We start from the raw sequence: 23,377 nt of genomic DNA on the forward strand, positions 1-23,377 counted from the left end.
AACAGTTTCTGTCAACTTGTGATTTGATTCTGTGCTATTGTTTTTACCTCATTATTGCAGGTACGCCGAAATACATGCGAAGAGAAACTGATCATACGCGCTCCCGAACTGTTTGGTCCTCTGCAGCCACCGTAGACAGGACACAGAAACTAAAATAGTTGTTTATAAAACCAAACATTGGTTTTTAATGGGTTTATTTAATTGAGAATGTGATGTGGACATTGGTATGCTGTAGATGAGAAGTCATTAAAGTCTGTGTTTTCTTCTACTTTTTTTTTTTTTTTTTTTTTTTTTTTTTTTTAAAGCCACGCTGTCGGGGTGAGAGTTCAGTAAATACTGATGATGTCATCGTGTGAAGATGGCTGAAGGGTGAGAGTGAAGTCGCAAATTATTTTAACTTTTACACTTTAATCTTACAAAGAGCGATGGTGTCATGCATTTGTTTTATGTCTCATTGTGTCGTGTATCTAACCAGATATAGTGTGTTTACTTTGCGTTAACTCTAGCGTGTAAAGCTCTCGGAATCTTTTCAGGAAGTGCGTTTGTTTACCAAAACACAGCCTGGCTAGCGTTAGCATATGCTAGTTAGCTTTTGCTGTTTATCTTTTTAAATCACGCAGTGAGAAACTCTGGGCTGTGTTGACTCATCATTTTTACGCTCAGTGATCATATTTAGCGTTGAAAATCACTTCGTGACTTATTCGAACATTTAATCTAGCAGAGCTGACGTTAGCTTACTCGTTATCTGTCAAAGCTGCGTGTGTTTCTGGAATCCTTGAGAATCTCAAACTCAGATCCTTTGATCGATTACGAACAGACTGTAAATGAAAAGCTTTGGTGCTGATTGTTAATATTTCCTCTTCTCTTTCTGGATTTATGTGCGTGGTCACAGAGAAGGCTGGTGGGGAGGCTGGCTGCAGCAGAGCTTCCAGGCCGTCAAAGACAAGGTAATGATGTCAAACCAAAAGACTTCCACGTTATGACAGTTAGTAAGCCTTTGTTTATGTTAATGCTCAGGAATATTATGAAATACTTTGAGGTTTTAATAAAGAGGAAGAGCCAAAATACACCAGACAACACATTTTCATAGAGTCATTGCTGAGTAACAGTGCCAGCTGTTTCTCAGTTTTTTTTCTAGTGCCTTCAAGGGGCACAGTTTTAAAGTGTTGTGAGGTTGGATGCTGATCCACAAAATAAATCTCAATGGTATAAATGTGGAACTGTGTGACAGAGAAATACGCATGTCACAAGCATCTGCTCTAAACCAGATTTTGGGCAAAGCATGTGGTTTCTTAGCACTAATGCAATTTTCAGAAGAATTATGTAAACCTGTTGCTTTCGCACTTTCTCTGGCATATTCTCCTCCAGAAACCCATTCAAATTCATGCCTCACAATTTAATGATTGAATCCTTTTTTATAACAAATAACCAAAGTTGAGTTTTTAGCAGAATAGACAGTTGTGGTCAGAATTTCCATCCATTTATCATGAATATTTTGGTAATTTTAGGCTTATAACGACTTCTTTAAACTGTTCTTTTTCCCAGGGTGGAGTGATTGTACAGCAAACAAGTGTTGGATGCACAAGGTTGAATTTATTTGGGATTTTCTCTAATCCACATGGGATCAAAAGTATACCCCCCAATAATATTTGGTTAAATGTCACTTAGAAAGTTACACCTTGACCAGATCCTTTTGGCACACACAGACAAGCTTCTGATAATTGCAGGTGGATATTTAACCACTCTTCTTGGTGGATTTAGTATAAATTGGTTGGTTTCTTGGTGTAGATCTGGCTTTTAACAACAGTCCACAAATTTTCAACATGGTGAGGAATTTTGGAAGCTCAAAGTTAGTCTGTTTTAGGCTATTTTGTTGTGTTTTTGGATCATTTTTTCTGTTGGAACAACCAGTTGTGTCCAAGCTTCAACCGTCAAGCTGCTGATTTGGAGAATTTGGAATTAGTTCTACGTCTTTATTATTCCATCTGCAATGCTACCACCACGCTTGACAGGCTGTTCCGGTTGAATACCTCATTGTTACTTCTCCAAACGTACCTCTTGTCATTGTGACCAAAAAGCTCAATCTTTGTTTTGACACGCTTCAAGGTATAGGTTTTGGAGGTGGGGCTCTTTTCTTGGTACCTCAGTCTATGGCGACGTAAAACTAGCTTTGCGATGGACAGTGACACTGAGGTTCCAGCAGTTCCCAGTTCATGGCAGGTTTGAGCATCTGAGCCTTGGTGGTTCTGGGTTGTTCTTGAATATGCTAATCAATTTTCACTCACCTGAAGATGACAGTTTGGGTCTTCTGGACACAAAGGAATGACTTTTACTTAAGTACAGTTGTTTGCACTGATGATCTTGGAGTCTGCAGTTGATTAGAAATGTCTCCAAGAGATCTTCCTGATTTGTGTGAATCTACAATTCTTCTTAGATCTTCACTGAGTTCTTTAGACTTTCCCATTGTTCTGAGTATTGGCCTTTCCAGTGACATCTGCCAAACATTCCTTATGAAGGCAAAGAGAAACAATAATGATGACTAATGAAGTTAAACATGCATAGGACTTGTCAGATATTATAGAACCTTCTGCACCATTTATTTAAATGTATACAAACAGTCACTTAAATCTTTTAGCCTATATGGATACTTTTGGCCCTGTGCGGATTAGAGAAAGCCCCAAAATAAATTCAAAGTCATTAAAGCCGTATGGTTTACAATCGTTCCACCCTGGAAAATGAACAGTTCAAAGAAATCATTAAAGTCCCAAATTCCCTTGACATTCATTCCTGTCATGAGTGGATGTTGTTCACACCTTTACGAGTTGTAGTTATGTGCTCCACAGTTTCAGAACCACTAATGGATGTAATATGTTTTTAGTCTGTAAGCATCCATTTTGGCTCCTTCTAGCGCCTGTACTGTAAGTGGACAAGGAGACACTCAGCAGTACTTTTATTATGGTGCTTCACAAAAAAACCAAACTGTTGTCAACATTACCTGTTGGACAGGATGTGAGAGGAGAGATGAAGACAGGGGCACAGTTTTATAGAAGAAATGAGTTATATAAAGCAACAGGGTTGTGTCAGCCAGCATTTGAATGTCATATCAGTATACGTTTAAAAACTCACTTTACTGCAACAGTTTCAACAGTTTCTCCTTTTTCCTTAATAAAAAATGTTGCTGTAAAAGCTGAAGAAAAAAAACATGATCTTTTATTTTAAATTTCATACTCGGTAGCATTGTACCACCACTCAGTTTAGATCAACTCGGATACAAAAAGATGAAATGGTTCCAAATAAATGATTTCTTTAGAGTAATTAAACAAAAGACCAACTCATATTTTTAAGAATTTTGCCACCGTCTTGGTGTATCGCCGCTTATGACTTTGATAGGCTGAAGCAGCAATTTCCTGAGAGATATGATAAGGTTGAATCTGGATTTTGATCTTTGTCCTTTTTCTTTACAGTCATCTGAAGCCTTAGAATTCATAAAGCGAGACCTGACTGAGTTCTCCACTGTGGTGCAGCATGATACAGCCTGCTCAATTGCAGCTACGGCCACTGCCGTCAGAAACAAACTTGCAGTAAGTATTAGGCTTTAACTGCATCGTGTCTTTTATGAATATCTCCCAAATGCCTGCTTACATGCAGATCGATTGTGTATTTATTCTGCTTTTTAGGTGGAAGGTTCCTCTGAGACTACAGAAAAAGTGAAGAAGAGCCTCTCTAGTTTCTTAGGCGTAATATCAGACACGCTTGCTCCACCTCCTGATAAAACTATTGACTGTGATGTAATCACGCTGGTGGCAACACCAGCAGGAACCACAGAAGTTTATGACAGTTCAAAGGTGAGTATTAAAGTGTTTGTATTAGCACGCCCGTTAATTCATTAGTTAAAAATGGCTAAACGCACATGAGGTCCGAATGCATCATGCTGTTTGCACCTTTTCTCACTTGTTTAGGTCTAGGCATCAAAGGCTGTTTAATGGTTTTGGTAACAGTTGAGATTTTGGTTGAAATCTGCAGTTTCAGTTCTTCACAGGGCCTCATTATTGTTTCCTAAATCTGATGCTCACAGTACAGTCAAAGGAAACTTTTTTGTGACATTAGCTCTGAGAATAAAACAACAGGTTTTGAAGATCTAACAATGAGAACAGGACATGATACATGAGAGGAAAGACTTTGGACAACATCCTGACCTGACTCACCCAGCTGTTAATTATCCTTATGGAGGCCCAGCTCCACAAGCAGTGGGTGCAGTTGAGTTTACACTATCATTTTTGCTGAGACTGAACTTAGTATTTTTAATTTTGGTCTCTAGCTGGATGGAGGATCACTAACAGACGGAGTTGTTCTCCTTCAGACTAAATTATATTAACACTGAGAGACTCCCTAAATCCTGTTCTTAAATGCTCCGGGCACAAGTATTACTGGAGCTGCATAGAGTGGCGTAAATTGATTGGAACACTATCATGATAATGTTCCCTTCAAGGGATTGTGGAGGGGAGAGATCCTCTGAATATTGACCTCTTTCTTGCCATTTTCCAATTCCTGCTATATATCTACATCTCCACCCTCTCCTCTGCCTTTTGCCCATTTTCAACAAGTTTTGCTCCTGATAATGTTTTGGCCACTGTCATAGGGCTGTTTTGGAAATAGAAGTTACCACATATGGTGAATATAGACAGACTAAGGTTGCATGATACAGATGGACCTGGTAAATTAACTTGTTAAAGCTGGAGCACAGAATTTTGTGTGAGACGAAGAGAGAGCAAAAACCTTTTTGCTGAAAATCTTTGAAGAAAATGCTTCACGTTGCGTTTATCAAGTACAGAGTCCGTCTCCAGTTTTAGTCTCTGTTGTGTTATCAAACTGCAAAAGTGAGCACATGATGTGCATGTGGAAACGAAACGATCTCCATTCAGCGTTTGTTGTTTCCTGCAGGCACGTCTCTACAGTTTGCAGGCTGACCCAGCAACATACTGCAACGAGCCAGATGGTAAGAAAAATCATGATCAACTGGTTGATCTGTGAAGGTCTGCAACCGGTGTTCTGTTGCAGACATTTACAGTCGACACTTCATTAGGTACACCTTGCTATTGGGTTGGAGCCTCTTTAGCCTTCAGAACTCTTTGGAGCATAGATTCACACAAGTGCTGTAAACATTCCTCGCACGCTTTGGTCCATATTGACATAATAGCATCACATCAGCATGATCCTGAGATGCTGTTGTGCATATATTTTTTGTAATGAGTTATCAGCTCAAAGCAGTCTGACCATTCTTCTCTGACCCCTGGCATCAACAGGACGTTCTCTCCCAGAGAAATTACACTTATTGGATATTTTCTCCTTTTTTGGGCCATTCTCCGTGAACTTTAGAGATGGTTGGATTGGAAAATCCCAGCAGATCAGCGTATTCTGAAATATTTATACCAGCCCATCTGGCACCAACAAACATGCCACATTTAAAGTCACTTAAATCCCCTTTGATCCCCATCCACGTCATTGGCTGATTAGATATTTGTAGTAAGAAGCATTTGAACAGATTTGCCTAACAAATTGGCTGCTGAGTGTGTTTTATTTGTTGACAGACGTATTGATGTATTGTTTTGGTTACTTTGAATGTGTGTTTTGTTTTCTCTTATACCTCTGAGAGACCTGTATTTACCTTTTGTGGGGTCTATAAAATCTTTAGGCTATATATTGCAATCTTTTGATCAGATTTACTGGAGTCCTCCTTAAAATCATCTAAATAATGAAATGTTGTTTTTTCTTTGTCAGGCCCCCCTGAACAGTTTGAGAGCTGGCTGTCCACCTTCAGCCTGGAAGATAAGAAAGGCGAAATCTCTGAGCTTTTGGTCAACAGTCCCTCTATACGAGCGCTTTATACCAAAATGGTATCACTTGTTGCTCTCTTCGAACGTTTGCTCCTCGTCTCCTTTTGAATAAATAAAGAAGATAAGAACTTTGTCTCTTTTGTGCAGGTGCCAGCAGCCGTAGCACATTCTGAGTTCTGGCACAGATATTTCTACAAAGTCTTCCAGCTGGATCAGGTAAACCTGCCGTTTCATATGATTTTCTTTTTTCCTATATACACATCTTTCATGCAACTTAAATATTTTGTCTTGGGTGCCACCTGCTGGCCAGTTTTTGGACTTTTCTAGGAGGTTTACCAACGTGCTCAAACAGCAACCTTAAAATGAGCCACATACACAAAGAACTATTGAATGAAATTTTCTTTTCCAAATGTGAAAGCTAATCCAGTAACATGGTCTGTGTTTGGGCGGGAGGATATTTGTGGTGTTTTCTTGTCATTATGATTTCTTCGCACTGACACGAACTCACAGGAGACGAGATTTGCTGAATAACAGCAGCATTCCCATTGGTGCCTCTTTGTATTCTTTCTGCACGTTGCTCTCAGTGTGAAGTAGGAATTATGCTTTTAACGCCTAATTACCCCGTGTGCATTTCTATTATGTTGTTGTTGTTTTTTTTTCCCCAAACGGAGAAGACGTTCTCCTCTTCCCATTAAAGTTGTTATTCAACACATTATTATGGAAATAAAGGCTGCGGCAGTAAAGAGTACTTTTATGTATCAAACACAATAATTTATTTATGAGAGTCTCTAACATTAGAGCAGATTGTTGATTGCAGTTTTCTCAAAAATTGCACATCCAAACTGTTTTAAAGACATTTGCAAAAGGAAGGCAAATACAATCAGTACATTAAAAATTAAATCATGTCTGATTATGTTGGAGCCAATGTGAGTTTTAAATCATCAGAGCAATACAAACTTTAAGCTGGTCACAGTTTTACACTAAGTACAAGTCCTGTTTGAGGTTTATTAGGTTAAAGTTGAGTTTAAGGTTAAACTAAAGAACTGGTACTTGGCTGTGTTCATGTGATTGAATGTCCTCGGGGTTTGTCACTCATGGTGAAACATGAGATCTGCTCATCTGAACAACCCCAAACTCAGCTGATGCTAGCAACCTCAGTTAGCTACGCTGCATTAATAAACTGAATGGTCACATCAGACATATATCGGCTAATTAGCACTAAGTAATTACTAGAATTTAACTTAGCAAATAGCACCTGAAACACAAACTTCTTGTATGGTCTGAACTGCACAGCCGTAAGATTAATCAGATACGTCCATTAAAAAGATCTGAAAAGGGTTAGGGGTTAGCTGTCGATCAAAGTGGTTTTCCTCTTTTTTTTTTTTCTTCTTTTTTTTTTAATGAAGGGAACATTCATTTTTTGTGCCAGCTTCTAAATGCTGCTTTTTAATGCTCTAAAGCTGAGACGCTTTGGGGGCCAATGTACTTTTGGAGCCTCAGATGGCGATTAGAAGAACTGTAGATGGTGGCAATTGACACTGGCTCTGTTTTTTGGGATGGATGGATGCTGCTTGGGACAGACATATAAAGACTTGTTGAATTTTTAATGGGTCTATGATTCACAGATATTGAGACTATAGAAGCTTTTGTTTTTCTGTGTTATCTAGGAGGAGGCGAGGAGGTTGGCGCTGAAGCAGAGAGCAGAGCAAAGTGCGCACACAGAGACGCTGGGCTGGGAGGAAGAGGAGGAGGGTATGTTCGGGAGATTTAATGGTTATCTGCCAGCTTTGCTTTGAAACACTTTCACTCACACTGGCTCCTGCGTTTATTGTCAGATGACTTCCTTGGTGCCACGTCGTCATCTCAACTCAACCTCACGCCCCCGTTGGACAGCAGCAACCTAACAGTTCCTACAGGGGCCGCTGTGCTGAGTCCCGTTCTGTCTCCAAGCGAAGAGCGTGAAACCACCTACTCGGTCAGCAGCGACAGCGTCAGTCTGCCAACTCAGGTAGAAGTGCGGCCAGAGCCCGTAACCGCAGAGCTGGCAGAGAAACTGACAGAGAAACTGACAGAGAAACTGACAGAGGCCAGCTTGGAGGATGTTGTAAACAAGACGCAAGACGAGCAGAGGCCCGGAAACAGTGACTTACCTCCTGAAGCTCAAGTGGAGGCCGTTACCCAGCCCGAGGTCACAGCTGACGGGGTGTCAGCGCGAGCCCCGGCCTCAAAACCGGAAAACTCAAAAGAAGATGGACCACAGGACCTGAGAGTTTTTGAGCTCAACTCTGACAGCGGGAAGTCTACGCCCTCCAAGAACGGCAAGAAAGGTGCGATGACCTGAGGCAGTTGGTCTTACTGTTCCAGTTGAATCGAAACAGGATTAGGTTCAGGGATGTGTTTATGAGTTTTCCACTTAATAGGCTTAGAAGAAGCCGCAGAGTCAAGGTCATAAAGTCCCAACTTGTTGTGTCTCTCTCCTCCATCTCCAGGCTCGAGCACCGATGTGAGCGAGGACTGGGAGAAAGACTTTGACCTGGACATGACGGAAGAAGAGGTCCAGATGGCTCTCTCTAAAATCGAAGCATCTGGAGAGGTTTGTGGAGTGTTTTTTTTTTTTTTTTTTTTTATGGGGGGATCTATATGAATAATTCATGTTGTGTACATTCTGCTCACTTTTTTTCCCCTCCTCCTCTCACCAGCTGGATGAAGACTGGGAGAACTGGGAGTGAGTGCCTCTGCTACACGAACCCCGTCCCGCCATAAAAGCTAGTTCTCTGCAGACGAACCATGCTTAATGTGTTTTAACTCTTTGTCCACTCTGTCACCATGTCATGATTGTCAGTGGGGGATTTTTTTCTGGCGGGTTTGGACCATATTGGTAAACCTGTTGAAAAGCGCAACGGGAAGACCAAGGCAATACGAATTAGAGTGCTCTGTCAGCTGTAGGCCTCTAGCGAGGGAAATGACTCTTGGCTATTTCTTGGAGTAACTTCTCACTTTAGAGAGTGTATGACACTAGCGTAGGACAGGTTGTAATCATTCTGACCTTAAAGCTCGAGGGCGAGTCGGAATGTGAAGGGTTTCACTGCAGCAGCCGGGGAGGAGCTGTTTCTCTTTACTTTCTTTATCACATAAAATTCATCTTGTATATGTTGCGAGTGTATTTCCAGGCGATGACTTAAATGCTGGCTGCGAAATAGCCATAAACTGTAATGCTGCTTGTCTCCTTTCTAAGATGAAACACTTTAAACCTGACTTTTTCTTCTTTTTTTTCCTATTTGAGTGATCATGAATGATGACACTTTTCTTTCTCATCTGTTTTATGCAAGTGAATCTTCAAAATGTAAAAAATATTTTGGCCTTTTTTCGTTTCCTTCAGATTGCTTTTCATTTTGGACTCACTCCCGACGCTTGGTGTACGGCTTTGTAAAACACACAGTAGTGTGATGATGTAATCCAAATGTTTTTGTGACACCATCTGAAACACAACCAGCTGACGTGTCGTTATTCCCTCTCTCCTCGTCGCGTGATTGATTCAGATATACAAGATTTGTGTTGGTGTCTGTCATTTTCAAGTAATTATAAGTTGTTTATCTGTTTGTCATATGTGGGTAGAGGGAGTTTGTTAAGAGAACAGTCACAGTTGACCCAATAGAGTTCAGACCGGTTCTGGTATTGTGATTCCAGATGCTTTGGTTTGAATTTGAGGAAAGCTCGCAGGTTCAGTCAGAACAACAATCCTATGATTTTTTTTTTCTTTTTTTTTTTCTTTTTTTGTTTGTCTTCGTTGGTCCATCGTCAGAACAAAATGGCTCAGCAGGCAGTGTGCCAAGTAGAAGAAAGGGTGAAGTGAGCACGCTCCACGCTTTTCCGATTTCCTTATCCATCATCTGTAACGTATTGAGGAAAAATAAGCCTAGAGGTGTAATATTTATACTACAAGAAATGCTTAATTATTGTATTATGTGCTTTAGATTGCATGTCTGTGCAATAACATTATGCAAAACATTGTGCAGATGGTCACTGTTGAGTTGTATGTTTAGTTTTGTTTTGGCTGTTCTTCAGGTTTTGACGATGTGTTGCATGTATATAACTCTCGGCTGCGTGTTCCCTTCAGAATCACACGTTGAACTAATCAGAGCTGTCGACTTCTTTTTGTTTAACGTCAGTTATTTCACTTTATTTTCCAGGTGATCTCTGTCATTAAAGGATTCATGGCTAACGAGCTCCGTGTCTTGCTTAACGGCATACTGCAGGACGACAAGAAAAACGTTTAAAATGCACAATATGTGGAGATACTTTTAAGTTTCCACTAGAATTTTGCAGTTTAATTTGTAAAAATTTGGCTACTACAAAAGTACTTATATTAGTGTCTTTGTCAGGACAAATTTGGATTTAAGATGAAAAAATCAAAAATGATGCGAAAAGCTGTGAAACTACTTCTAGAGGTTTAAATGTACGTCTGTTCATACATTCACTGCCTACATAATTAGGTGCACTTTGCTGGTAGAGGCAGGCTGTGGTGTTCAAATGATGTTTGGTACCAAGCGAACCAAAGTCCCCACAGCGTTAAACCAACATCAGAAGCCTGAGTTGTTAATAGCAGGCAGGATGGACGTTTACACCACATTGTGACTCTACCATCTGAAATTCACAGCAGAAACTGAGACTCATCAGGCCACGCAACATTTTTCTAATCTCTGGTCCAGTTTTGGTGAGTCTGTGAGTTTTAGCATCACTCTCCTGCTCAGAGCTGACAGGACTGGCAACCAGTGATACTCGCATGCAGACCTTGGGTGTAACGAGTGGTTATTTGAGTTACTGTTACCTTCCTATCAGCTCAAGGCCTCTGACATCAACAAGGCAACCGCTTGATATTTTCTCTGTTTTCAGACCAACCCCAGAGTTGGTTGTGTGGGAAAATCCCAGCACATCAGCAGATAGGTTTGACCTCTTTCACTGTACTTTTTTCTAATCTTTTTTGGTCCAAGTTCTTTGGCCGTTATTTAAATAAATGCGTAATATTAAGACGTACAGAGGTATGGAGAAATAATTAAAGCTTCCTAATAACACCTGAGAGTTGCAGGTATGTTCGAGAAGGTGTTCTTACTCTGAGGAATAACGGAGCCATCTGTGGACTTTACAGAAGAGCGCTGCTATGATGTGAAAATAAGAATACAAATGACTGAATGTGAACTCAAAGATGTCTAAAATTTGGAGGAAAACATGGGTGAAAAATGATCACAAATTTGAATGTGGCTGGTAAATAATTTCATATTTAGCCTTTAGGGTTGGAAAACCTTCAGTTCTGGCATATATGCTACAGCAAGAGCATATGTTTGCAACGACCAGCCCTGCCACCTGATGGCGCTGTTGCTCCATTTAGACAGTTTTAGTCACAAGCTGCCACTCCTTTTCTTTCAGCTGCAGCATCCATCTCACACACGGATCAGCCACGTTTCAGACACACACCGATGTTTTTATCATCAGTTGCATTAGTAGTTTTCCTTCTTGCATTTTTCACACACAGTCTCATCTAATTTGACACCCTCCCCCTTCCCGGATGCCCCGAGGGGGCTGTCAGTGAAACGCTTTGGTGGGTGCTTGTGGCGGCATCTGCTGGGCTAATGTAGGTCACAGTGGAGGGACACCTGTACAGCGTGCTGCCTCTGCAACATGGATGCTGTCTGAAAAGATGGCTACTGTCTGCCTGTGTCTGTATGGTGGGTGTGGTCATGGTGGGGGACTGGTGATGAATCTCCATTTCAGATTTTCAGATTTTAAGCATGGATAAACACAACCTTGAACCTTGGTCTCCTGCGGCTGTGTTTATGGATATAATAAAGAAAGATTAGGCAAATCACATTCAGCTCTTTATAGCAGGAGGGGCCATACATGAATGACCCTAGATGTGTGTTTGTGGTGCTTACAGCTGGCTCCCAAGGACAGAGTCACCTAAAAGACTTGACCATGTTTACCTGCCTATTTCTTTTATATTATTATTATTATTAATAAGAATAATGATGCTGTTTTATGCTGAAACCAGCAGACTCACAGCACTGTGGTAATGGGTTGTGCATATGCTGCCCTAACTGGACCTCAAATAACACAGAGTCCATATACATCACATTCTTTCGTACCCTGTTCCCACTCAGAGGCCTTAGTCAGCAGAAAGGCTGTAAAAGAATTTCCTGTCGAAGCCCACCGCTCCCTGCGCCTGGAGTTGCATGCATGTGTGCTTTGCATTAACGCCGCCTTTCAACAGTGTCATGTAAAGATCATTTTAATAGTGTGTGGGGGAGAGAGTGGTGGGGGGGAGGCAATCAGAGTGGAGAAAGAAATATTCCCCTCCTGAGGATCTCTGCAGCGCCTCCCCCCCGGTAATCCATCCTTCACCAAACTCTTCCTGCTTCTCTTTCTGGCTCTTTGACTTTCTCTCGCTCCCATCCACGGCCACATAGACACTAACCGGGTCCCGCACGTAGACCTCGAGTCTCCAGCAGAAAAATGCATAGAGAGTCAGGGTGAGGTCATTGTCTTGAGAGCGAGTATTATTCTCGACACCCTAAAGGGAGAAACCCTGTAACCCCCTCTGCCTTTCAGTAAGCACAAAAGACTCCCTTTGAGGGAGGAGGCCGTATGGAATGTGTTACCAGGGTTTTCTATAACGTCCGGCCTCCAGATTCACACCCGTTCACCCCTGCATCTTTGTGCTGTCATGCAGGATGTGCGTGTTTTGAAGGTTTGATTAAATTCTACATCCATTAAGGTTCAAAACTAGCGTTGCATAAGCTTTGATGCACGTATGATTCACCTTCCCTTTCACAGTAACTCTGCAAACTACATGTCTAACATACATTAGTCTCCTCCCTTCCAAAAACAGAGAAAATGCAGCCACCATGCAAAGATCTGATCCATCTCTGAGTCTTGTGGGGGAAAAGAAGAAGGAGAAAAAAAGGCTTCTAAAGGACTCTTGAGATGCCTCTAGATTTTTCCATGACAAACCATCGCCTTTCCCAATGCTGAGCGGTGGGAACTGGCTACTTTGTTTGTGCAAAGCGGTGTCTGGGAGGAATGCAGGGTTTAGTCCGGGAGGGGACAGTTGGGGGAAAGTATGATAACTCCCACTCCATTCAGATTTATGGTGAAGACAGAGGGGCTCCTCTGGATGCATGTCAGGGGACCAGCAGCGCACCGCCCCTCTTCTCCCGGCCTGCCAAAGCAAATGTTTAGTCAAAACCCCCTGGCTATTCTTTACATCCTCTGCTGTCTTTCTCTCCCTCTCTCTGCCACTGTATGGGAATGTTAACAGCAGTTTTCCTGTAAAGGTTTTATTCTGCACACTTTGTGTGAGCAGGAGCTTTGAAACCTGAGTATACTTCAAATTTCGATATAATTTTGTTTTTTTTTTTAATGTGGAATCTGCACAGTTCTGCACACATAATCCTGCAGTTCAAGATGATTCAGGTTTCTAAAAGACCTTTAGCTTTTAAAGGTCATTTTCATTTCATATTAGTTTGATATTTAGGATACCGGCTCCTTAGTTTTGCTGCAGATATCTTCATATCTGTATGCCAAAAACTGAGCTACAGGCAGCAGTGAGTTAGCTCAGTGTTGCTTGAAGGTTGGAAAATGGGAAATACACTGGGGGAACTGCATGAACTCTTTGGAATTTTAAGGTTAACAATCATCCAGCCTCTGAAAGCCACAGATTACAAACAAGGTTGGGAATAAATATTTAAATGTGGGCCTCGCTGCACTATATTCCTGCAAATGTTGAACTGGAACCTGATTTACCTTCTGTGTGTTTTCCTCAAATAAAGACATTTTCATGATAAAACGATGCAGAAATAGAGACAGACTGACTCAGAAATATTCAGAGCACAGGAAAGTAAGTGTTTGGAGAACCACTGACTCTCTGCTGAATGCTTTCACAGCTCAAATGATTCTTACGTCCATGCCTGCTTTATTGTTTTACTACATAAAATTGCATATTTTATTTGGTAGAAGAAAATGTCCAATTTCTGAAATCTACCAAAACCCAATAGACAAACTACTTCTCGCTTCACTCTATGAGGATTTATTTCTCAGACCTGACAGTGCTCCTGTTTCTTCTCCATCCTCAGGTAAACTCTCAGTGACAAGTAAGCTGAGGTTAGCGTGTCCCTTTGAGTGGGCATGTGAACCTGCTTGAATGATCACAGTAATATCTTATCACTCTAATCTGTTCACAGAGTCTTTCCTTACACTGTCATCTACTCAGTGAGTTAAAAAACATTCTTTGTTTAACAGCTTACTGAGCACAGTGTATAATGTGTGAGTCATTTCACAGCAGAGTGAGACTTTTATGAAAGTTTTAAAAATCCTTTAAAACCCATCTGTTCCCCGCTGAGCCGGGCAGACACAGTAGCCCACAAGTCTCCACCTGTGACTCAACTGTGCTCATTTTATCCTCTTCTCCAATTCTTTTTAACAACCAGACCAACAACTCTGAATGTCCTGTTCCTTCCCCTCCATTCTGCCCTCCACCACCTCCTCCTCTTTTCATTACTGTCCCATTCATTCAGTCATCCGTTTTATTCTCAGGCTTCTCCACTGCTCCGGGACACCAACGGACCCATTCATCTTTCTCTCACTGTCTCTCTCCTTTCCTCCCTGCCTCCCACCATCCCTGGTCTAATCACAGGACCACACACTCCCTCATCTCATCTGATGTCTGGTAATTGAAGGTGAGATTGTTTTTGTGGTGGAGGAGAGTTGAGGCGCAGCCGAATTTGACTGTCTGCACCATGCAAATTAGACTGTCAAAACTTCACGGAAGTCTCCATTATTCTATGAATATAAGCCGGCGCTAGCTAGGCTGTTACATAAATCTGCCTTGTAAATTGCTGAAACCAGGAGGGAAGCTGGTGCACAGTGTTCTCTTGAGATAAGACAAACTGAGGACTCATAAGGACTCCTGCTGGTCTGAAACTTCACCCTTATAATAAACAGAACAGTGATTTTAATGTTTTTTATCCTTTACTGTTTGCAGATTCAACCAACATGCCTTTAGAGGCGGTGAAACCGGTTGGTTAATCATGTTTTTTGTGTTCTGTAAGTCAGTCTATTCATATGAGCACATATGAAGTGTCAAAACCAGGAAACATACAGTTACAGTAAGTCTAAGTTTGGATAATCAACAGTTTTTTTAATTTTGCCAGTACAGTGAATTTTAAATCAAACAATAAAGATGGAAGTGCAAACTTTCAGCTGCAATCTAACTGTTTCAGAATTACAGCTATTTCTATACACAGTCCTTCATTTTCAGAGACTCAAACGTAACTGGACCAACGAAAATAATCCTAAATATAAGAGTTCTTTTTAATACTCGGGTAATAATCCTTTGCGATTATGAGTGTCTGATATCCATAACCATGGACATCACCGAATGCTGTGTTTCCTCGTGGAAACGCTCTGCCAGGCCTTCAGTGCAGCCACCTTTTTGTTGCGTCTTGTTTGTGGGCCTCTGCCTTCAGTTTTTGAAAAGCTGCTCTGTTGGGTTCAGGTCAGGTGGCCATTGAACAATTTCCCATTTCTCTGTCTCGAGAAACTCTTGGGTTCCTTTCGCAGATTGCTTTGGGCCATTTGCACTCTGAAGCGCTGGCCAATTATTTTTGCAGGATTTGGATGAATCCAAGCAGCCCCGAACACTTCACAGTTCATGCTTCTGCTTCTATCAGCAGTCACATCATCAGTAAACACCAGTGGCACGGTTCCACTAGCAGCCATACGTGCACATGCCATAACATTGCCTCTGCGATGTTTGACAGTTTATGTGGTATGCTCTGGATCATGAGCTGCTCCTTCTCTTGGTACAAGTTTGGTTTCTGTCCAGAGGATGTTTTTCACGGCCGAGCAGACTGTTAGATGTTTTATGGTCGTTCTTGTGTGTAACCGGGGGTTTGCACCTTGTTGTAAACCCTCCTGCAGGTTTAAAAGGTTTGGTTTGTAGAAACACACTGCATTGGCTCTCAGTTGTGAGGTGTAACACTTGATTAAAAAAAAAGATTAGAAGTATTTACACCAACCTGTTCATTTCATCAGGTTTTAGCGAACGTGAGGGTAGGCTGAGCTTGTGGGTGAAACTTTATGCTGATCACAGTTTCTTCTGCAGTTTGCACTTTCGTTTTTATGCAGTTTGTGTATTTGTCAGTGATGTTTCTCAGCACTAATGTTTGTGCAGTGTGGTAACTGAATAAGGCAGAACAAACCGATCAACTCCATCTTATCCCTCTTGTGTCTGTCATCAGTTTCTCTTGTGTTTCGCCTGCTGTGGCTCGTTTGTCTGTGTCACCTCTGTATGAAGACATCTCTTGATGTTGGACCTTGACAATGAATGTGCTTAACCATGGAAATACATCTGTCATCATGCACCTTAGTTCTCTTCTGTGATCTTTCAGGCCTTGTGGTGTTGCTGAGCTGGTCAGATTGGATGTTGCTGTCGATTTGACCACTTCTATCTTTACTCAGATTTAGTCTTTCAGGTTAAAACCCCTGAGACTTTTCGAGGGGTCCAAACAAACATTTATGCACAGGAAATTCTTGCTATGTTTGATATTGTAAAAAAATGTTATAATGTAAATTTAACACTTTCAATAAGCCATGCATGCTTTCTGTCTCTCTGAGCGCTTTATTTAGGTTTTCTGCTTTTCACTTGTACTGACTTGAACTTTAGACTTCCTACTGAGAGGTCCTGTGAACAGCTACCAAATGCAAGTTTAACACTTGGGAAATAGCAGAGATGTGTAGAAATAGAGACAATCTCAGAGGTATGCGCTTTTTGTGTGTAAAGTAAGAAGGAACACGACAAGCCCGTTATATAGCATCCTCGGATAATCCTAATCCTAGCCTGCTGTTGTGTCCAATGTCAAGTCCTGTGGCAAAAGTCATTTCTAGGTCTGGGCTTAGCCTTGAAAAGGAATTTTTTTTAAAAAAGGAGGAGAAACTGTTGGTTTGCATGCTGCCAAAGCTGCTGCTGGCCCGCCAAACCTGCTGATCCTAGTGCTGCGGCCGCTGGAGGACCCTCTTCCTCCTCCTCTGTCCCAATCCCAGTCCAGGGGATCTGACAGACACTGTGAGAGTGCCATCTGCCCTTTGACAAGATTACACAGTGCACTGGGCCAAGAAATCCGCCAGCACAGCAGATTAAATATGAAATATAGGGCAGAAATAGTTGTGCTGCTGCATGTCTAGATTTAGTTGTACCACGTCCATGATGGTGCTATTAAAACACTTTTATTCATGTCTCCACTTCAGTCTTTCAGTATTTTTGTGTGTCATTGTGTGTGTGTGTGTGTGTGTGTGTGTGTGTGTGTGTGTGTGTGTGTGTATCTAAATTCACACCTGAACCTCTTGTCTCCTGTTTTTTAATTCTAATAAATGCAGTCCACCTTTGTGCTGTTTATTTGCTAAAGTCGTTGGTGGTTAATTTCCCCCAGAAATGGAAGCTGAGAGAGAGAAAAAAAGAAAACAAATCAAGAGACAACTGAGAGCGAGCAAAGACAATCACTTTGCCTGAAAATGGTTACTATAGAAACTGTGCCTTTCTTTCCTCTCCCCTGGTCCATTTGGAGTCGCACATTTTTGTTTAACACTGGGTGCAAATTAGCACCACCCATCCTCCTGTAGTCTGCAATCCTGTTGGTGTTGCCGTAGTTGTTATATACTGTAATTGTTAGATATGCCAGCCTCAATTAGTAGGAAAAAGAATCCTGTTCCATAATCGGTATTACAGTCCCAGTTATGAGACTCCTTGCAGGAAGTCCAAAGAGCCATCGCTATAGCTCACTTGCAAAGAATTCCACAACCGACGTTTGTGTTTTTCCTCTTTGCTGTATGAATGAACAACCTCGTCAAACTCTGAATGTGCCTGGAGAAAGAGGGTTGTGGGAGGCTTTTTGGCTGCCTGAGAACGAGCTTTCTTCACTTCCCTTGGAACAATCCAGATCCACACAACCATAACCCTCACAGTCGGAGCCCTACGGCTCGACACACGATCGGGGTCAGAGCAATGCAAATGCAATGCAAAGCAGTGTGAGTGCACGCATCCTTTTTAATGTCTCATGCCTGGTGAGTGAGTGAGACCGCTCTGATTTGCAAAGCTAATGCTATGCATCACATCACAAAAACAATGGAAAAGTTTTATGCTCTAAGTTTTTTTTGTTATTATTATTATTATTGTGGTTTCTTCCCCGGGCATGAATGATGTTTTTGTTCTGCTTTTCATATTTTTCTGGACTTTTATCTTGCTGTACATCGCATTTCTACTCTTCTTTCACACCCCTTCATCCGGTCCCTCTCCCCACTACATTACCTCTGGCTCTTTAGGTCTGGATGCCAAGCTGTTTTCTCTGAGTGCCCATTTATAGATTACTCACCAAGAAATCATGTGGCACAATTGAATTACCACTGCTTACAGAGGCCTCTATTACTGCTGAGGCATCTGAAGAATGCTCCTTTTAACCAGCCAATTGCCGCCAAACCATCCACGATCCCAGCACACAAAGGGACCCTTCTCTGTTGCCCTCGTTGGCCCTGAGGCACTACTGCAAATTAATACATGCAATTTAATACAGGCATAACAGAACACTGCAAAGGGCACAGAAAATAGGTTACAGCTTGTGTTACAGTATATATTTTCTGATAATACATTTTCACTTCTGCACATTTAGTTATAAATCTCAGGTGTGTTTTACAGGGCTGCTGTCTCCCTGCCTGTGTTTTCTGTGACTATTCCCCTTTTTCTTTCCAGCACAGGGTGTAGCGGTTGCTGACTGGCCTCGATCCACAGCTGCAGATGTTCAGTCCAAAGGAATCCACCATAAAGATCTCATAGGCAGCTCTGACTGCTGGTACATATAACTAACAACTGATGTCTGCATGTCAGGAGAAAAGTATCAACGCCTTTTTTTCAAGTATACTTTGGTTTTCTTTACCATTTAAATTATGTACAGTCATGTGGAAAAGGAAGACTCTGTGCAGTCCTGTAAAAAACACCAGGTACACCCCATAATTCAATAGTCTATAGAACCACCTACAGCAGCAGTAACTTGAAATAATTGTTCTCTGTATGACTTTATCAGTCTCTCGGATAGTTGTCAAGGAATTGTGGGCCCCAGTTCAGTGAAGTTTCTGGGCATTTGTTTATGCACAGCTCTCTTAGATTCCACCACAGCATTTAAATGGGCCATTGCTACACACTGAGTCTTTTCTTTTTCAGCCATGCTGTTATAGATTTGTTGCTGTGCTTGGGATCATTGTTCTGTTGCGTAAACTAATTTCCATTCCGGAGTATTGTATGGCCTGACCCTGCTTAAGAACAGCAAGCTGACAACACTTCTGCTATCATAGAGGTTTTGACACTCATACTTGCTGATGATCAGTTATTAAAGTGCTTTTTTTCTTTTTTCACAATACTGCCCAGAAACCTTGGAAACCTGACTTTTTTCACATGACTGTATATAAGTAATCATATTTGTACCAGAACTGTGGATTCATCCAAATAATTATGTAGGAAAGACTTTTGATAAGGGGTCAAGCAAGCAGGGGAATAGTTGCTCCGGTGTTCTGATCCAGATAAAGTAAAACTGGGGGAGGTAGTGAACAGGATGCAAGACAGCAAACATGGCAGGCAAGTATTGGAAACACTGACTTGGAACAAACAAAACTTGAGCACCGAGTCTAGACCGTTACTGCACAGCTGTAACAAACAGCTGTGCAGTATACTGAAAGTTGGCGTCTGAGACATGCAGATGAGTGGCAGTAGACCCAATCCTTAAATACAAGGAGGTCTGATGAGTGATGGGAAACAGGTGTGCCAGTCAACCGACAGCAGGCAGTGGAAGGATGCCACGCCTCCCCCCCCCAGCACTGTTCACTCACTCACATTAGAGAGGAGGTGAAGAAAGAGGGAGAGAGCGAGCACAGAAAAAAGGAGCCAGCACAGGAAGCCAGTGGAACCATAACAGTATGAGGCTGGCAGCTTGTCTCAGTTTGGATATTTTATCATGGAGGACAGTGGAGATTAAACACGCTTTTGAAGAATGTATTTCATTTTGCAGGTATGTCACGAGAAGCCAAAGCATTAAAAGTCTTGTGCGATATTAAAGTGTGTTTAAACAACAGACTGACAGTTTTATCAGAAAGCTCACTGCGTTTCTAGAGAAGTCCCTGACATTCAGATTAATACTGTGTCAACGTGTTTCTGCATAACTGTTTTGTACTAATCAAAGTAATAAATAGATGTGTGTTAGAAATTTCACAAAAATGTGGCAGCAGATGGAAATCACCAGAGTGTTTATGTCCAGAGGATTTATTCTCTCATCAATATTGCGTCTCATCGATCTTATACAATCAATATCTGTACGAAATTTTCCTCATTACCTAGCCTGTAGTTGCTAAAATATTTTGACTAAGTCTGTACAAAATTTACTGCGGATACCACAAATGAATGTACAGAATTTTTGAAAATCCATTCAATAGTAATATGCCATAGTTCAGTCTGGGCTATAGTAGTAGACTCACTGCCCCAGCGTTGCCTTTCATAGAGAATATCTGGTTTACAACTGGCAGTGAAGGAAAGAGGAGAAGAAAGAGATGCGAGTAAGAGAGAGAGAAAGAGGAAGTGAGATGGATCCTCAGACGTTTTATTACCTGGTCATTTCCCTTTTCGGAATGACAAATTTATATTCATAGTGCTGCTACGAAAATAAATACCAAGTCCTTTAAAGGTTAATGAAATAGCTCTGGCGGTCTCCCACTGCCATCATCGGCACCCGGCCTACGTCTGGCTGCTATGGCAACGCTCCCGCTGTTGATTTATGCTGCAGATAATTAGGAGCAAAGATGACAGAGCCCACAGGTGTGAACACAAACACTCAAACACTCATTCATACTTATGCACAAACATATGCATATGCCGTATACTTGCGCTGTCACACGCTGCTACAAAATCTCATTATCGAGTGGTTTTTGCTTCCTAGATTTAATATCCCCTCTAATTTGGCAGCTCCAATCACCGTCCGTCATTCTCATTCAGAGTGGAAACTTGGCTGACTCTCACTGCAGATACTCTTTCTCACACTGTACACAAATGTATGCCACTTGCCAAGCATGAAGCCATGTCTCCATTGCACTAGCTGGGAGAGCATCCTCATTTTAGTTTTGACGCATTTCTAGCATGTAAAGGCAGATGGCTTGAGCACGATTTGAGGCTGCGGTTTCAGGAAAGCCTCACAGGGGAAAGATCCCCTTAAACTAATGAGAAGTGAATAAACTGAAAAGGGGGAAAGAGGCTGGGGCATGAAAACAAGAACGAACAGCCTTTAAAGCCGGTGGGGTCATACATAGATAGAGAACCGGAAGGGGCGTGTATGAAAGTGTGGTCTCGCTCGTGAAATTCAGATAAATCATCTCCAGTCCAGTACTGAAACAAGTGGCGCCTCTTTGTTGTAGAGCAGGAGTGGGCAATTCCAGGCCTCGAGGGCCGGTGTCCTGCAGGTTTTAGATCTCACCTTGGGTCAACACACCTGAATCACATGATTAGTTCGTTACCAGGCCTCTGGAGAACTTCAACTACATGTTGATAAGCTAATTTAGCCATTTAAATCAGCTGTGTTGGTTCAAGGACACATATAAAACCTGCAGGGACACCGGCCCTCGAGGCCTGGATTTGCCAACCCCTGTTGTAGAGGAAGGTGAAGTCAGTGCACAGAGGTTCTCCTCCTCCTCCTCCTCCTCCTCCTTCTTCTTCTTCATCACTCTGCTATCTGCAGCCCTCTGCAGCTCACTAATCCTGTTCAGAGGCTCCCTTCAACTCAGGGTCCCATTGAGAGTGTGAAACTAATCCAGCCAAATGGATTTCATCAAGTGAAATGGAAAGGTAATGATACCTCTGGCACTTTGGGGCTTTAAATGTCTACTTCAGTATTTTTCTTCTTTTCCCCTCCTTTCGTCCTGCCATGTTCTGAGAGGTTTTAGGTTCCAGCTGAACATGGGTGGAGTCTCTAAAAAAGTGCAACTTAGCGTAGAGCTTTAATACACTTACAACAAACACACACACACATATACACATAAATGTGCTTTAGACCGAGGAGAGCTGAGAAGCATCATCCTTCCAGCCTGACAACCCATAACCACCCTCCTCTCTCCCCAAAGGCCTTACTGCAGGGTCACTTAATAGACTACATTTCAACGCACTGCAGGCTTGCAGGTGACATCACCAGATGGATGATGGGGGCCACTGCAAGGCCGAGGGCTCCTCTTTCGTCAGACCAGTTCACTTTAAAAGTGCACACTCCCCCATTGACACGCTCGCCTGGCTCCTCTACCGCCCCTCGCGCCCACTCCACACTGCAAAAACATGCAAAACCCAAAGTTTGCAACCCCAACCGTAAAAATGATGGATGAAGGCGTGAAATGTGACCTTTCTTTTTGCATTTTTCTGTCACACTCTTCCTCCATCCACCTGCACACCTCTCCAGCCTGTCTGATGTGCTCGCTGGAATGTGCTGTGAACCGACTGTTTTTATATAGTATACAAATACTTTGTTATCTGCACTTTACGTCAGTATTTATCAGTCTGACAAATTTTACTTTTACTCCCTAAATTTTAACACAAATATCTACAACTCCACTTTCTACTCCTTAACTTTTTAAAACAGGCTCATCACTTTAAGGTAAGACATTTGAGGGGAGTTATTAGTTCACGTAACTGCGTGCCTTCAGACATCAAATCAAGATGTCTATTAGCTGCGGTCGCAGTATTTTAGCATCTAGCAAGTGCCACTGAAAAGGAGTGCGTAAGTGGCAGCTAATTTCAAATGCTACATTTCAAACAGCTTGACAAATATCTGCAAACACACAGTTTTTCTGTGTATTTGTGCATATTTGTGAGATAACTCAGAGATGGAGAAAGAAGCAAGAGAGTGGACAAGAGGTAAGGTTTATTCGGTGACATGTGACAAACCTCATTCATTTCAGTGTTGTTTGCAGTACTGTGACAAATATACAGTAATGCAATATCCTGGACTGGTGCACAGCAGCTGTGCTCTTCATAGTCAGTTTAAGGTTACTTCAAGGGAAGCAGATATCACATTATATTTAATGTGATGATGCTGATTAGATTGACTCAGTGAATTCCACCTTTATACCAGCTTTACACTGTCTAGGAGTGGGAAATCAACCATATAGCACAGGTAAGCTGACCGCAGCATGTGTACAAAATCTAGTTGCATTCATCACAGAAACTATTATCAGAAACTATTGACTTATTTCCAAGTGTTTCTTTCCCACACCCAGAATTCTGGGTCTGCCAGAGGCCTCCCTCCTGTAAATAAGGAGTTCTTGCTTATCTGATCACCAGGCATTTCTCTCTGATACTGTAGGGTCTTCAGCCAGCTGAATACTGTAAAGACTGTTGTGAACTTGGGCATTATAAATAAAACTAAAATGCAGTTCTTTCGTGTCATTACAGCTTGTCATGAACATTGTGATTTTTGCCC

General features: G+C 41.9%; 1 protein-coding gene across 1 annotated transcript; it reads left to right on the forward strand.

Annotated features, from left to right (window-relative positions):
* Positions 1-295: 295 nt before the first annotated feature.
* bsdc1 (BSD domain containing 1) lies at positions 296-10,056 on the forward strand. The gene is made up of 11 exons (XM_085391951.1): positions 296-369; positions 893-947; positions 3,465-3,581; positions 3,678-3,845; positions 4,942-4,996; positions 5,779-5,894; positions 5,982-6,050; positions 7,502-7,586; positions 7,670-8,161; positions 8,324-8,427; positions 8,534-10,056. The coding sequence occupies exons 1-11, from the start codon at positions 359-361 to the stop codon at positions 8,561-8,563; spliced, it is 1,302 nt and encodes a 433-aa protein (XP_085248077.1). The 5' UTR covers positions 296-358; the 3' UTR covers positions 8,564-10,056.
* The last annotated feature ends 13,321 nt before the right edge of the window (positions 10,057-23,377 follow it).

This window comes from Rhamphochromis longiceps, linkage group LG19, assembly GCF_057381845.1.
Source record: "Rhamphochromis longiceps isolate RC_006_pf linkage group LG19, R_longiceps_female_GT1.1, whole genome shotgun sequence".
Lineage (NCBI taxonomy): Eukaryota > Metazoa > Chordata > Actinopteri > Cichliformes > Cichlidae > Rhamphochromis > Rhamphochromis longiceps.